The 13,022-nt window shown below is 34.9% G+C and overlaps 1 protein-coding gene across 4 annotated transcripts in view; it reads right to left on the reverse strand.

Moving 5' to 3' along the window:
- The window catches only part of Lama2 (laminin subunit alpha 2), a 630,868-nt gene that overhangs the window by 155,121 nt on the left and 462,725 nt on the right, over positions 1 to 13,022 (reverse strand). For all 4 annotated transcript variants that reach the window (XM_074074982.1, XM_074074980.1, XM_074074975.1 and 1 more), the window contains exons 31-32: positions 7,301 to 7,387; positions 2,550 to 2,743 (exon numbers count right to left, since the gene is read on the reverse strand). In XM_074074982.1, the coding sequence (XP_073931083.1) occupies positions 2,550 to 2,743; positions 7,301 to 7,387 (281 nt within the window). The remainder of the gene's footprint in view (positions 1 to 2,549; positions 2,744 to 7,300; positions 7,388 to 13,022) is intronic.

A 13,022-nucleotide genomic window follows, 5' to 3' on the forward strand; every position in this document is an offset into this window, starting at 1 on the left:
AGCTTAATCTAACTGTAGAGTGAATATATAGATTCTTTCTACCAATATGTAGCTCTCCTAGAATAATCCAGTGAACATGGTCAGATCATTTATTGGGCATTAAAAAATATAAATCTGTGATATGAGTCAATTTAAATTGTGTTTCCTCGAGAATTAAGGAGAAAAAAATTAACTCTTGTGTAATCCATGCTCACGAATTGAGTGCTAACTTGTTTTTACTAATTGGAGAAACATCTTATTTTGTGTAGTCAGCATCACATTCACAACACCACAGACAGTTTTCTTACTATGTATTTAGGCCTTCCCCAACTCACACCCGTGGGCCTTATAAAATCCCACTATGATTAGATCTGATAAAACAGGTCCCTTTAGATCCAACATGCCACGTGAACCTATTCTTTGGTCCCTTGATCAAATTTAGCTCGAGGATATAGAAGCATCATACAAAGAGAATTGGTAATAAGTCAGAGTTTTGTCCTCACTTGTGCCTTGTTCTGTTAAGTCATACCAAGAATAGGAGCAGAAAGTGAATGCTGGGAAGGGGAAACATAAGGGATCTATGGTGTATTTTTCCCAAGCTGCAGAAATTATAAAAACTGAGAAAGGATGAAAAGCCAAAAGCTGTTCTATGTGATAAGTCTTAGATTTAACCTACAAAAGGACAAAGAGAAAAATTCCTACAAGTGCGTGGAAGTCATTAAAGCTGAAGCAGGCTAGCATAGAACATCTACCCACACAGCATAATCATAAGCTTAGAAAAAGATCTAGGCATCAAAAACAATTCCATATTTTAACATGTTTTTGTAGGAGAAAAATCATTATTATGTAATTCCTAGAGGGATGATAAAATTTCCAGGACAGAGCAAGTGAAGTGAATACCATATGTAGCAGATGCAAATGAGCACTAGAAGTTTGGTGTGACTGCAATTGCAGAACTAGCACTTTTGTTAATATCAAAGGGGCATGGGAATATGAGAAATCCAAAATTGTGACAGGGATAAGATGTGTTAAATTTTTTTATGATAAACTTATTTAAAGTGTAAATAAAATGTTGATCAGCAACAGAAAAAGAATTTGAAGTCACCGTTGACAGACAGAATATGAATTTCCTTTAAAAGAAACGTTCAGAAAAATATCCTACTATTTTCTTTATTAGGCTTTAATATGCTATTGTTTAATTTTGTGCAGTATATTAGACATGCTTTTTTATTTCAAGTGTATTTTTGAATAATTCATAGAATCGATTTGTAATTCAAGGAACATTTTGATTATATTTGGAATTTCTCTATATATTCTAGTTAATTATATCTGTGTTAACTTAATTTGAAAGCAATGTTATGAAATATTTTGTAATAAACTTCTTTAGTTATCATTTAACTATGTCATTACACTTGGAAAGTATGACTATATTATATATAAAACAATAACTGAGTATGATAATATTAATGTGCATATGCAATATATTTCATTTCTTCCCTTCTATCTATCTTCACATTTATTTTTAATTTTAATGTAATACATTTTCATTTAAGATAGTTGAAATACAAAAAAATTAAAAACTACACAAACACACACAATCTTAACCTTTTGGCATGTTTTGATCCCAGCCTTATCTTTTGGGGTGACTTCTATAAAGCCAGAGCACAAGCAAGCATTCTTCTAATTAAAATGCTGTTAAGATTTAGATACACATAAGATATTAAAATAAGAAATACTAGCATGCATAAATAAGAAGTACTAACATTTAAATAGGTAACTGTTGAAATAAAAGTCACAAAAATAAATCTCTTTGAGGAAAAGAATATCATAGTTCAACATTCCTTTCTTAACTTCATAAATTATCTATTTTAAATTAGAATTTATGTCAGATCCAAGAATTATATTTAACTTCTGATTTCAATGAACTTTCAACATGGCACCACTGAATAATCCAGAATCAGTTAAAAAAAATAACAAACCAAGAATTGGGGGAGAGAGAGAGAGAGAGAGAGAGCGCAAGCAAGAGCAAGCAAAATACTCCGTATTTATTATATGTCAGTAAAAACACTTAAATGTCTGAGTTCATTGTTACTGCTTCCAGGTTTTATAGATCAAGAGAAAGTTACAAAGCAATATGCCCATGGATTTCTATAAAAGCCAGGAAAAGAAAAGTCAGTTATAATTCAAGGCTTAAAGTGCCTGTTCACTGATTACAAATTCAAGAGGATTCTGAAAAATTTAATACACTTGGATCTTTAATCTGTCACAAAGGCAATGCCAACTTTGGGCAAAGCTGGAAGCCTTGAGATGGACGAAAAAATAGTACAAAATTTGCCTCTGGGAGCTTTGTTGTGGGTGTTCAGTGGACTGACTGAAGCATGCTGAGGATTTTCTCAGCTGTTCTTGGCTCAGCAGGATGGAGGCAGAACTGAGGCAGCACCAGGTGGAGAGTGTCAGAAAGAATGAGTAGCACTAGCTAATGCAAACAGGAAGAGGTGGTCTTGCTCACTAGAAAGGGGACAGACCTGGTAGCCAGGCCCCAGAACTAACAGGTAAGTTAGTGTACATACAAACACACTCCGTGGCCTCGCGTGCATGCCAGTGCTTGCAGCCATCACACTTCCTTCCCGTGGCTCCTGGGCGGCACGTGCAGAGCCCTGTGACTGGGTCACAGGGGACAGGCAGAGAGCCATAGGGGTCACACTCACATTCTTGGCAGGAACCTCCAGGGCTGCGTGGGCTGCCAGTGTAGCCAAGGGCACACCTGGATTTAAACAGTGACAAAGCAAAAAAGGTTAAGGGCAAGTCACATTTCTAAGTTGGTGTGTGTGTGCTGTTTTGTGCAAAACTGATATCAAGAGTCTATAGGGTTGAGTGCTTGCCTAGCATGCCCAAGGCCTGAGTTCAGTTCTGAGCACTGCCAAAATCATAATAATAATCATAATCATAATCATAAACCAAAGTTAATGAAATGTTTCCTATAAGGGTTAAATAGTAAATTTTATACTTTGGAGGTCAGGAGGCAAAATCAAGTTTATGCACCGAGAAAGAAAATTTCAGGTGTTTTTTTGTTATTATTGCTGATGGAATTCAAAATTTAACAGTAGAATAGAAATTGTTTTATAATACTAATATGCTAAAGAGAAGAGAATTATTAATAGAAGTCTTTCTGAGGTTTCAAATGTTACTTAGATGAATTCAGATGAAGTGCTTCATGTCAAGGTAAGCGTAAATGTTTCCTGTACAGATTGTTCATAGCTGGCATATCATACAGAAACATACCAGGGGCAAATCTGGCTGTGGGTAATAGCTTCCCCACCATGGCTCTATTTTATAAGCTTTTCTTAAAGTTCTCTTTTTAAAATCAGAAATGAGTAAAATTACATATGAACTCCTGAGCTTTTCTATACTTACGCACTTTAGAGATCAAAATAAGCAAACAATACAACCCATTAATTTTACAAAAGCAAGGAGCAAGCCAAGTGTAATAAACTACTCAGATTTTCTCTTTAATTACATTGGTCTCTTTTTCTACCGCATCTCCCTTAGGATAGATTTTCCATTATGTATCTGGGAAAGCAGGCTCATGTTATCAAATAAAATATTTAGCACTGATTTGAGAAATTAGAAAGGAAATCTGATGGAGTGAACCCCAACTGAAATTCATTCTTTGACTCTTCCATGTATCCATTCACTTAAGTATATACCATTACTGGCTATGATACTGACATTTGGTAACTCTACAAGATGGTAGCAGGGACATATATTTCTGCTTTGCCCAGGATAATCCCAGATTACCTGTTGTTCTGGCTTATTTATTAAAAATATCTCCTGTCCCCCATCAGAGTGTCCCTGATTGGACAATAAATTATAAATATGAGCAGTAAAAATTTTGTTCCAAAAGTAAGTAGGAGAAGTTGACTGATATCAGGGAGTTAGAGCCAAAAGTTTTAGAAATTGGTTAGATAATTCTAGACCACCTAATTTAGCAGTCTGGCATCAGAGAAATTTGCACAGCTGATTATGAAAGTTAGTTCATCCTGTGCTGGTTAGACAGGGCAAAGCACAAAGAAACCCACTTGTAACATTAGGCTTTATACATTTTGTTATTGATCATTATTTTCTTTCTAATATAAGATTACAAGTGCTCAGTAAAAGTATTATTTAAATGCGTCTACTTAAATTGTTTCTTAACATTTGCAAGTGATATAATTGTATTCAAAGCAAGTTCAGATTGATTAAATCTTCAAAGAGCTTTTTACAAGAGTAATGAAGATAAAGTATGGGGAGGGGTTGCTACATTACAGGAACAATCAAGAAATTTAAACTGATAAGAACAGATACTACACTTGCGCGATCAAGGGCAAACACAACAAGGGGATTGGACTATGAGCACATGATAAAAGCGAGAGCACACAAGGGAGGGGTGAGGATAGGTAAGACACCTAAAAAACTAGCTAGCATTTGTTGCCCTTAACGCAGAGACACTAAAGCAGATACCTTAAAAGCAACTGAGGCCAATAGGAAAAGGGGACCAGGTACTAGAGAAAAGGTTAGATCAAAAAGAATTAACCTAGAAGGTAACACACACTCACAGGAAATCAATGTGAGTCAATGCCCTGTATAGCTATCCTTATCTCAACCAGCAAAACCCCTTGTTCCTTCCTATTATTGCTTATACTCTCTCTACAACAAAATTAGAGATAAGGGCAAAATAGTTTCTGCTAGGTATTGAGGGGGGGGAGCGGGAGGGGGTGGAGTGGGTGGTAAGGGAGGGGGTGGGGGCAGGGGGGAGAAATGAACCAAGCCTTGTATGCACATATGAATAAAAGAAAAATGAAAAAAAAAAAAAAAAAAGAAATTTAAGCAGTTTTAGACCTGAGCTGAGTTTAGGTAGGTCATAAGGTGATTAAATGATTTAAGAAGCTCTCAGAAGTGGAACAAATTTATCTGCAAGTTACAATAAAAATTTAACCAAGACCTTTGGTTTAATTTAGCTGAATGGAAGCAATATTTCAAGGAACTATAACCTGACAATTTATATGTGAGAGATGATGAAATGCAAAGCTGTAACAACATTCAAAAATTGCAAAAACAATTCAAATCATTCACATTTGATAGTGTATGATCCTGCTCATCTATATACCAAATTAACTGTCAACTCTTACTGATTAAACATTAATGGATACCTTAAGAATGGATTTCAGTAATCACTCTGCTTTAAGACAGTAATTGTCATCTTCGCATACCATTCCAGTCTTTTCTACACACATAGTTTGTAGATAGTGGTAATTCTAATCTATAAATGTAGCTATACATTTATCATCGATTACTGGAGATAATCCCATTGGTTTCCAGGTAAGCTTTCAGTGACCATGTTACTGTTGTTTACAAGAACATGAAGTGAATATTAGCCTAAGCATGAGTACCAAAGCACACAGGCAGACATAAAATATTTACCTTTGTTATATATGAAATATATTCAAATGATACATCTTCAAAACAAAATTTTTTGAATTTTTTTATTGTGAGCTATTTTTAAATTTCTGTTGGCATAGAAATTATAAATGCACTATTATGCACAAGTGATTACTGGATACGGTGTTTAGAGTTACCACATACAGGTTTCTATTTCAAATATATCTTACAAATTTATTGAAATTGCATTGGAATTTACAAAACATAAATATAATTTCTTAATTAATTTCCTATTACCATTATCAGTACAGACATTCCTGGTTTTGTAAAAGGAGAGTCTTAACTTGGTGATGATAAATATTAATTTAAGTTAGTTTATTTTTTCAACAATATTCATAAAGGGTAAAGGCGGACAAATATGGTGGAAGTAAAATGTACATGTTTGAAAATGAAACAATGAAGTCTGTCAAAACTGTTCTAAGAAGTAAGGAAGGGGGATAAAGGAAAAAGAGGGGGTGAACCTAACTAAGTTATATTGTAAGCACTTTTGTAAATGTCACAATGCACTCCAGGTACAACCATAATGTACCAATAAATAAAAAAAAATCATCCTAAGAATAACTATAAGAATAAGATTCTTGATTTCAGAGCTCTTAGGAGAACTCAGTAAGGACTGGGTAAAGTAGGACAAGGAAAAGAAAGAATCCAAACAAGAGTATGATTTCAGGTGATGGCCCTGACTCAGTCTGATTACATGGAAAGTTCCTGGAGTATAAATAAAGTCTCAAGATTTATCCTTCTTTCAGGCAAAGGAGAAGGACTTTTGTATCCCCCATTCATCAGCCATTGATTGTGAGCCACTGGAGGAGGACAGCTGGGGTAAAGTTTTAGGCCCTTTTGCAGCTCCTGTTGGTAAGGAGGCTTCTGGGTAGGTGCCTAGGCACCCTGACACATTTGATTGTCACCATATCAGCATTAAATAGGTGGAGTATCAACTATTCTTGATATTATAAATGAGAAAAATGAGATTCAGCTAAGTTGGTGGAACTAAGATAAGTCCATGGATCTTTATAACATTTTAGTACTACTATCAATTATGCTAATACTATCTTGTCTGTACCATGTTAATGGTGAATATTAGTAACTCTATTATGCCAGAGATACTAAATGTGGTGACAAATTTGAGTATTCAGGATTTGAATCTTATACAAAATAAACATCTGTAAGTTATTAGTTATAATCTTACTAGACAGTCAGCTGAAATTGGATTCCTTAGTTTACCATATATATTACACTTAGAATTCAATTCTAAGTGTAATATACTTAGAATTCAATATACCTGCCTTATCAGGTTTTGTAATTTCTGACGGAAGCCTTTAAATAACATTGCTTGCCTGTCAAAGAGAGCAAACATTTATTGTTTGTTTGATATTAATTAAAAATTCTGATTCTATTTATATCTGGGCTATGTACACACTTGCTGGTATAGGGCCAGCATATGAAGAATGACAACAAGTGTGCAGTAATTGCTTCACAGTATTTTCTAGTGATCTATAATGGTAAATATGTGGCACGTTTTATCATTGGTAATTATTGATAAGCATTTGAAAAGATGTTGATTCATTTGTTCTTGTATAATTTTATCTATCTATCTGTCTATCTATGTGTATATACTAAAACATAAATTAGATAATTGTGAAATAATTTGAAATTTTCAAGACAGTTTAAATATAAGGTGGAGTTACACAAATTCCTTTGGGAGCAAGCCTAAAGACATAGAAAGAGTTTGGAAAGCATCTGACTTAAACCTCTAGAGAATATGGAAATGATGAAATTCTTAATATAATGGATAATTTTCATTCTATTGTGACCCTTTAGCATATGATAGGATGATTGTCGTTACCTTTCACAGTACTGGCCTTCATATCCCCGTGGACAAGCTGTGCAGCGGTAATCATCCAGTCCTTCCATGACACAAGAAGGGCTGAAACTGAATCAGAAAACAAAAAGATTGCAAAAAAATCTTTTAACTTTAGTATTTTATAAAATTCAGTATTCTGACAATTACCAAGATGATTGGGACATTTTTTAGGAAGTGATGAATGTTCTATCTCTATTGATGAAGTTCTTATTTAAGATTACAATTAAATACGAATGATAATTCTCAACAAATATTGGTTAGTTTTGATGCATTAACAAAGCACCAATTGAACTTATTTTGAAATTTATAATTATACAACAGCCATGAAAATATTAAACATCCAACAAAAATGTCATAGTGTTTCCTAATCAAAAGAAAATTTTGACTAGTGTTTATGAACATTTGTCTGAAAGTAGAATAGGTACTCCTGGATATCTTTCAGGTATAAATAAAAAAGGAAAAAAGAGGACATAAAAGCTATAATTTTTTTTTCTGAAACTCAATCCAAATTGTCCCTGGGACCTTAGCACATAAGTGTGAGTAGATGTTGAGCTTATAATAAAAGAGCACTTTTTCTAATTTATATCCAAATTCCATACTTTAAATACAGAGTAATATGATTTAGTGTGAGGAAAGGAAAAAAGAAAGCTTTTTAGCATGAAAATGAGTAAGATTTGCTTACTACCTCATAGTCTTTGAAAACAATTAAGTTTATACAATTTGCCTTATGTTTTCCCTACAATGCTGACAGACCACGGCCAGCCCATCTTGCTGCAGGATTTCTGATTATCTTACTCTATAAAGAAAGAATTGATGAGACTTAAAAATGTACTTTTCAGTTGTTACAAATTTCCCTTTAATGCGAATAGTTACTGAATTCCCATTAGATAAAACTACATGATGCCCTGGAAACTCTGGAAGACAAAAATTATTTGTTGCAAAATGGTCACGACAGCATCATTGTCCAATTTTTTGGTTGACAATCAGTTGAAGATTATTCTGTAAAGCAATAAGGTGGATAGACCAGGGCCTCAACTTCTTTGGGTTAGGTGTGTTTAGGACCCTATTTTAACTATCTTTAAATTCACTAAATCAATCTTGTAAGAGGTGCTCGAATTGCTTTTGCTGAAAAGCAGTGACTCCTTACTTGGGCCCATGAATTAACTTAAAACAAGAGGAGCTTGGCATTCTTGCCTCCATTTTGCATCTGTCTTTGGTCTAAGCCATTGTCCTTGTAGTCACTTTGCAATCATCTTGGATTCCAGAAAGGATAGGACTGATAACACCTTTATGACAATGGACTGTAACTTCCTATAAGGAACAGTGGAGACTCGTAGGACAGACCATTCCTCGAATCGAGGACAATTGCCTATAATGAAGAGGTTGCACCCTGCAGCAGAAGCAATAATCTCATGGAAACCAGATTGCTCCCCCTCAAGTGATGACAGTGATAACATCTTTTCTGGAATCCCTCTGGGAACACTTGGACTGAGATAATGGTCAACTAGAGCACACCTATGACTGGGACTGTTTAACTATGCATACTTTTGTCCCTTGCCCCCAGTTCTTTTGTCTACTTAAACCTATAACTCATGTCTGTACCCCAAAGATGGCCGAAGATGAGCTGAGTGATTGCTCTACCTCTTCCCATGTGTGTCCTGAGTTGTGTAATAAACCTCTTTTTCTGCCTCCACCATGCCTCTTCGGGTGTTCGGAGTGGGTGGCGGCCAGACCTGGCGTATGAATCTCAGGAGTTTGGGCCTTGGGTCCAAAACTCCTATTTCAACAGTATAGGAATGAATACTGAACTCTTAATTTTTGCAAAATATGTGAACAAACGAATCTACTGCTCACAAACTTGCTATCCAACAAATTTATTTTTGCCTTCACAAAAAAATAGACCCACCAACTCATAATTGACAGTCTGTCAAGTTTTTAGTTCTTTAATTTAAAACTTGATGCTAGTGCATCTGTGTGTGCACACATTCATACATGTATGCCCTAAGAAATAGATTTAAGATATTTCAAATGCAACTGTAGATAGTCAACATAATTAAATTACATTCATTTTCAGAAATAAGTTATTGATGAAGTTTCATGATCAATGATGAAAGTAAACACTACTTTACAAAGGTTTAAGTTAATAGTTTTAAGAAATTTCAAGAATAATTTAAAAAAGAATACCACCAAGGTTGGTTAGCAGAATCAATAAAGAAGAGCACCTTCATTTTTGCTCCATATTTATTGTATAATTCAAGTATAATTTTTATGCAAAAAAACCCTGAAAGAATCAAAGAATCAAATTAAAGTGACTAGTTCAGTGGCATTCAAACTTTGATGCAAACACTGTAAGAAATACATTTTTATATCATGACCCAATACTCAAAAACTTGTATGTATAGATACCAAAATACAATATATATGATTTAGATATACTCTGTTTTATCTCATTTATCTCAGAGTTTTAGAAAAACTTAGTCAAAAGTCACTAACTGATTTCATAACTCACTAATCTGACCTCCTGAATCTTGAAACATATTAGTCCAATTAACAAAAATCTATGTATGATGAGAAGAGAAGGATTGAAGTGTGAGGAGAACACCCAGGGCAAAGAAAGGCACTTCCTCCTGATGTATAAAAATAAACTCTGAGGTTTAGATGGAGGGGTTGAGAAATCTCATTTTAATGATTTCACTTTGAGTATTCTATGAGAAATAAAGTGTGGGGAAGTTGTGGTGTGTGATTACTGACCCACTTCTACAGTATCGGGTCATGTCTCTACCATCTCTTATCAAAACAAATATGGCAAACTTTGAATGGAGAAGCAGCACTCACATACCCTGTGGTTTCCCACCACACATCCAAAGAATGGGAAAGGTCAGGCTTTTTAACAGAGCATCAGAAATCCTCCACTCTCCCTTCTATCTCTCCAGGCTCAATGCTTCACTCCCTTCTACATGATGCTAAGCTTGGCATTTCTTTCTCTTTTCCAAATGCTCAGAAATCTTTATTCTTATAATTCCCTGAGACAATCCCTGTGAAATCTAATCAATTTTTAATGGCCCAATTCAAGAACCACTTCTGCTACAATCATTGCATAGTATAGCATGTGATTTTACTTTTTGTATACTGCTAATGCATTTTATCTCATATCTTTGAATTTTAATCAAATTTTCTTTAGAAATTGAGCATTTACTACATAGTCACTATTCCATTCCAACACCCTGCATAACAGATAAAGTATATATATCCTATCTTATATTTGAATATATATCACATATACTTGTAAATTCTTTGAAGACAGAGATAGAATTATTTATCCCTTCACGCACCAAATATTTAATAGGGTTCAACTCAATGCCAGGCATGGTTCTTCGTGCCAGGAATGTATAAGCAAGCAGACCAGTCCTAGATTCTGCCTTCCCATAGCTTACATTTTTCATAAGAATAGCAAAAGATAAATATATAATGTAATCAGGGGGTGACAAGTGATACCAGGAAAGATAAAGCAACTTTAGTGAATTTATAGTGGCTGGATGTCATTTTAGATAGAGTGGTCAGTGATCCCATGAAGATACTCTAGCAAGCCATTTGAATATCTGTGAGAAGAGAAGTGCAGCCAAGGGCAGAAAGTATACTGGCCCAGAGACAGGCCTGTGCTTGGTCCATGCTTGGCAGACAGCAGAGGTCAGAGCATCTAGAGTAGAGTGAATGAGAAGGAGGGTGGCAGAAATGATAACTAAATATAGTGAAGGCTAAGAGGTGGCTTAGTATAAGATCATGCAGATGTCACCGATGATAGTACATGTGGAGTGTGAGAGAACAAAAGGGACAAAGTTGACTATATTTTGTTTTGACAGAACAAATTGACTAAGATGAAGAAAATTATAGAATGGTCAAGCGTATTTTTTTGGAGGCGGGAAAGCACAGTTTTAGATGTTAAGATAAAATACTTAAAGCCCTCAAGAACGAATAAAGTTCTTTAGAGGAAACGGGATGAGAAATTCAAAAACCCACTGCGAAGCAAATTAAGAGATCAAGGACATGATAAAGATCCAGCAAAGGAACCTGAGAAGGAACAACCAGTGCACGGGGACAAAAACTGGAAGAAAATGGTTTGTAGGAAGCCAGTTCATCTCTGCAGAATCCACAGGAGATCACAGAGGGAACAGACTGTAAATTTTTAGAAATTTGGTTGAGGGAAGTGTGGAATTAGTCAACCAAGGAAATGTAATAGATGACCCACAAGAGAAAAGCAAAAGGATTTCCGAGTGGTCCTGCAGATGAAATGAGAATTGAGAGCAGACTGGGGAGTTGTAAGCAGAAGGAATCAACTTCAGACAAGATGTTCCCTCATTCAGAAGCCCTTTTATGTATTATAAGGAAAAAAGCACAACCCATCATAAAATCATAATTTAAAAATGTTTCTTCAAGAATTACTACATTCCTGTTTTGTACTTTAAGATACTTAACTTATTTATTCATTGATTTATATTTTAGTACCTTATTTTTTTACCCTATTTGATGCTATTTTACTCAAGAGGAATGTAATTCAATTATGTTGACTATCTAGAGTTGCATTTGAAATGTCTAAAATCTATTTCTTAGGCCCTATCTATCTAACTATCTATAAACATGTGCATGCATGCGTGTGCACACACAGATGTACTAGCATCAAGTTTTAAATTAAAGAGCTAAAAGCTTGACAAACTGTCAATTATGAGTTAGTAGGTCTATTTTTTTGTGAAGGCAAAAAATAAATTTGTTGGACACCAAGTTTAAAAGGCATAGGCACTGACTTCCTCAGCAACTAAGAGAAAGGATTGACAAATAGGATTACACAAAATTAACAAGCTTCTGCTTGTTACACAAAATAATAAGCTTCTGCTTGTTAATTTAGAGAAATAGTCTCTAAATTGAAGAGGTCACCCACAGATAGGGAGAAAATCTTTGCTAACTGCACATCTGACAAGGGATTAGTAACCAGAATATACTGGGAGCTCCTCCAAAATCAATGACCCAAATGAAGAAATGGGCAAATGAACAGAACAGAGCTTTTTCAAAGGAAGAAGTCCAAATGGCTAAAAAAACACATGAAGAAATGTTCAACATCCCTGGAAAATCAAAACCATGTTAAGTTTCCACTCCTGTTAGAACACAAACAACGACAAATGTTGAAGAGGGTGTGGGGAAAAACAAACCCTTATATGCTGCTGGTGAGAAAGTAAATTAGTACGACCATCATGGAAAACAGTATGGATGCTCCTCAAAAAACTAAAAATAGAACTGCCATATGATCCAAAAATTCTACTCCTAGGGATATACCTGAAGGACTGTAAGTCCAGTTACAATAAAGGCACCTGCACACCCATGTTTATTGCAGCACTATTCACAATAATTAACCTGTGGAAACAGCCAAGATCCCACACTACTAATGAGTGGGTTAAGAAAATGTGGTACTTATACACAATGGAATTTTATTCAGCCAAAAAGAATGAAATTGTTTTGTCTACAGGTAAATGGATAAAACTGGAGGACATCATCTTAAGTGAAGCTAGCCAGGTTCAGAAGGCCAAAAGCTGCATGCTTTCTCTTATATGTGGAATATAGACCTAATACAAATATACCAATATTATGAAAAACAGGTCATGCTATGGGGAAGTCACATATGAGAGGAGGAGCATAAAAAAAGGAAGTTAAGAAG

The sequence above is a fragment of the Castor canadensis genome, chromosome 1 (genome assembly GCF_047511655.1).
Source record: "Castor canadensis chromosome 1, mCasCan1.hap1v2, whole genome shotgun sequence".
Classification (NCBI taxonomy): Eukaryota; Metazoa; Chordata; class Mammalia; order Rodentia; family Castoridae; genus Castor; species Castor canadensis.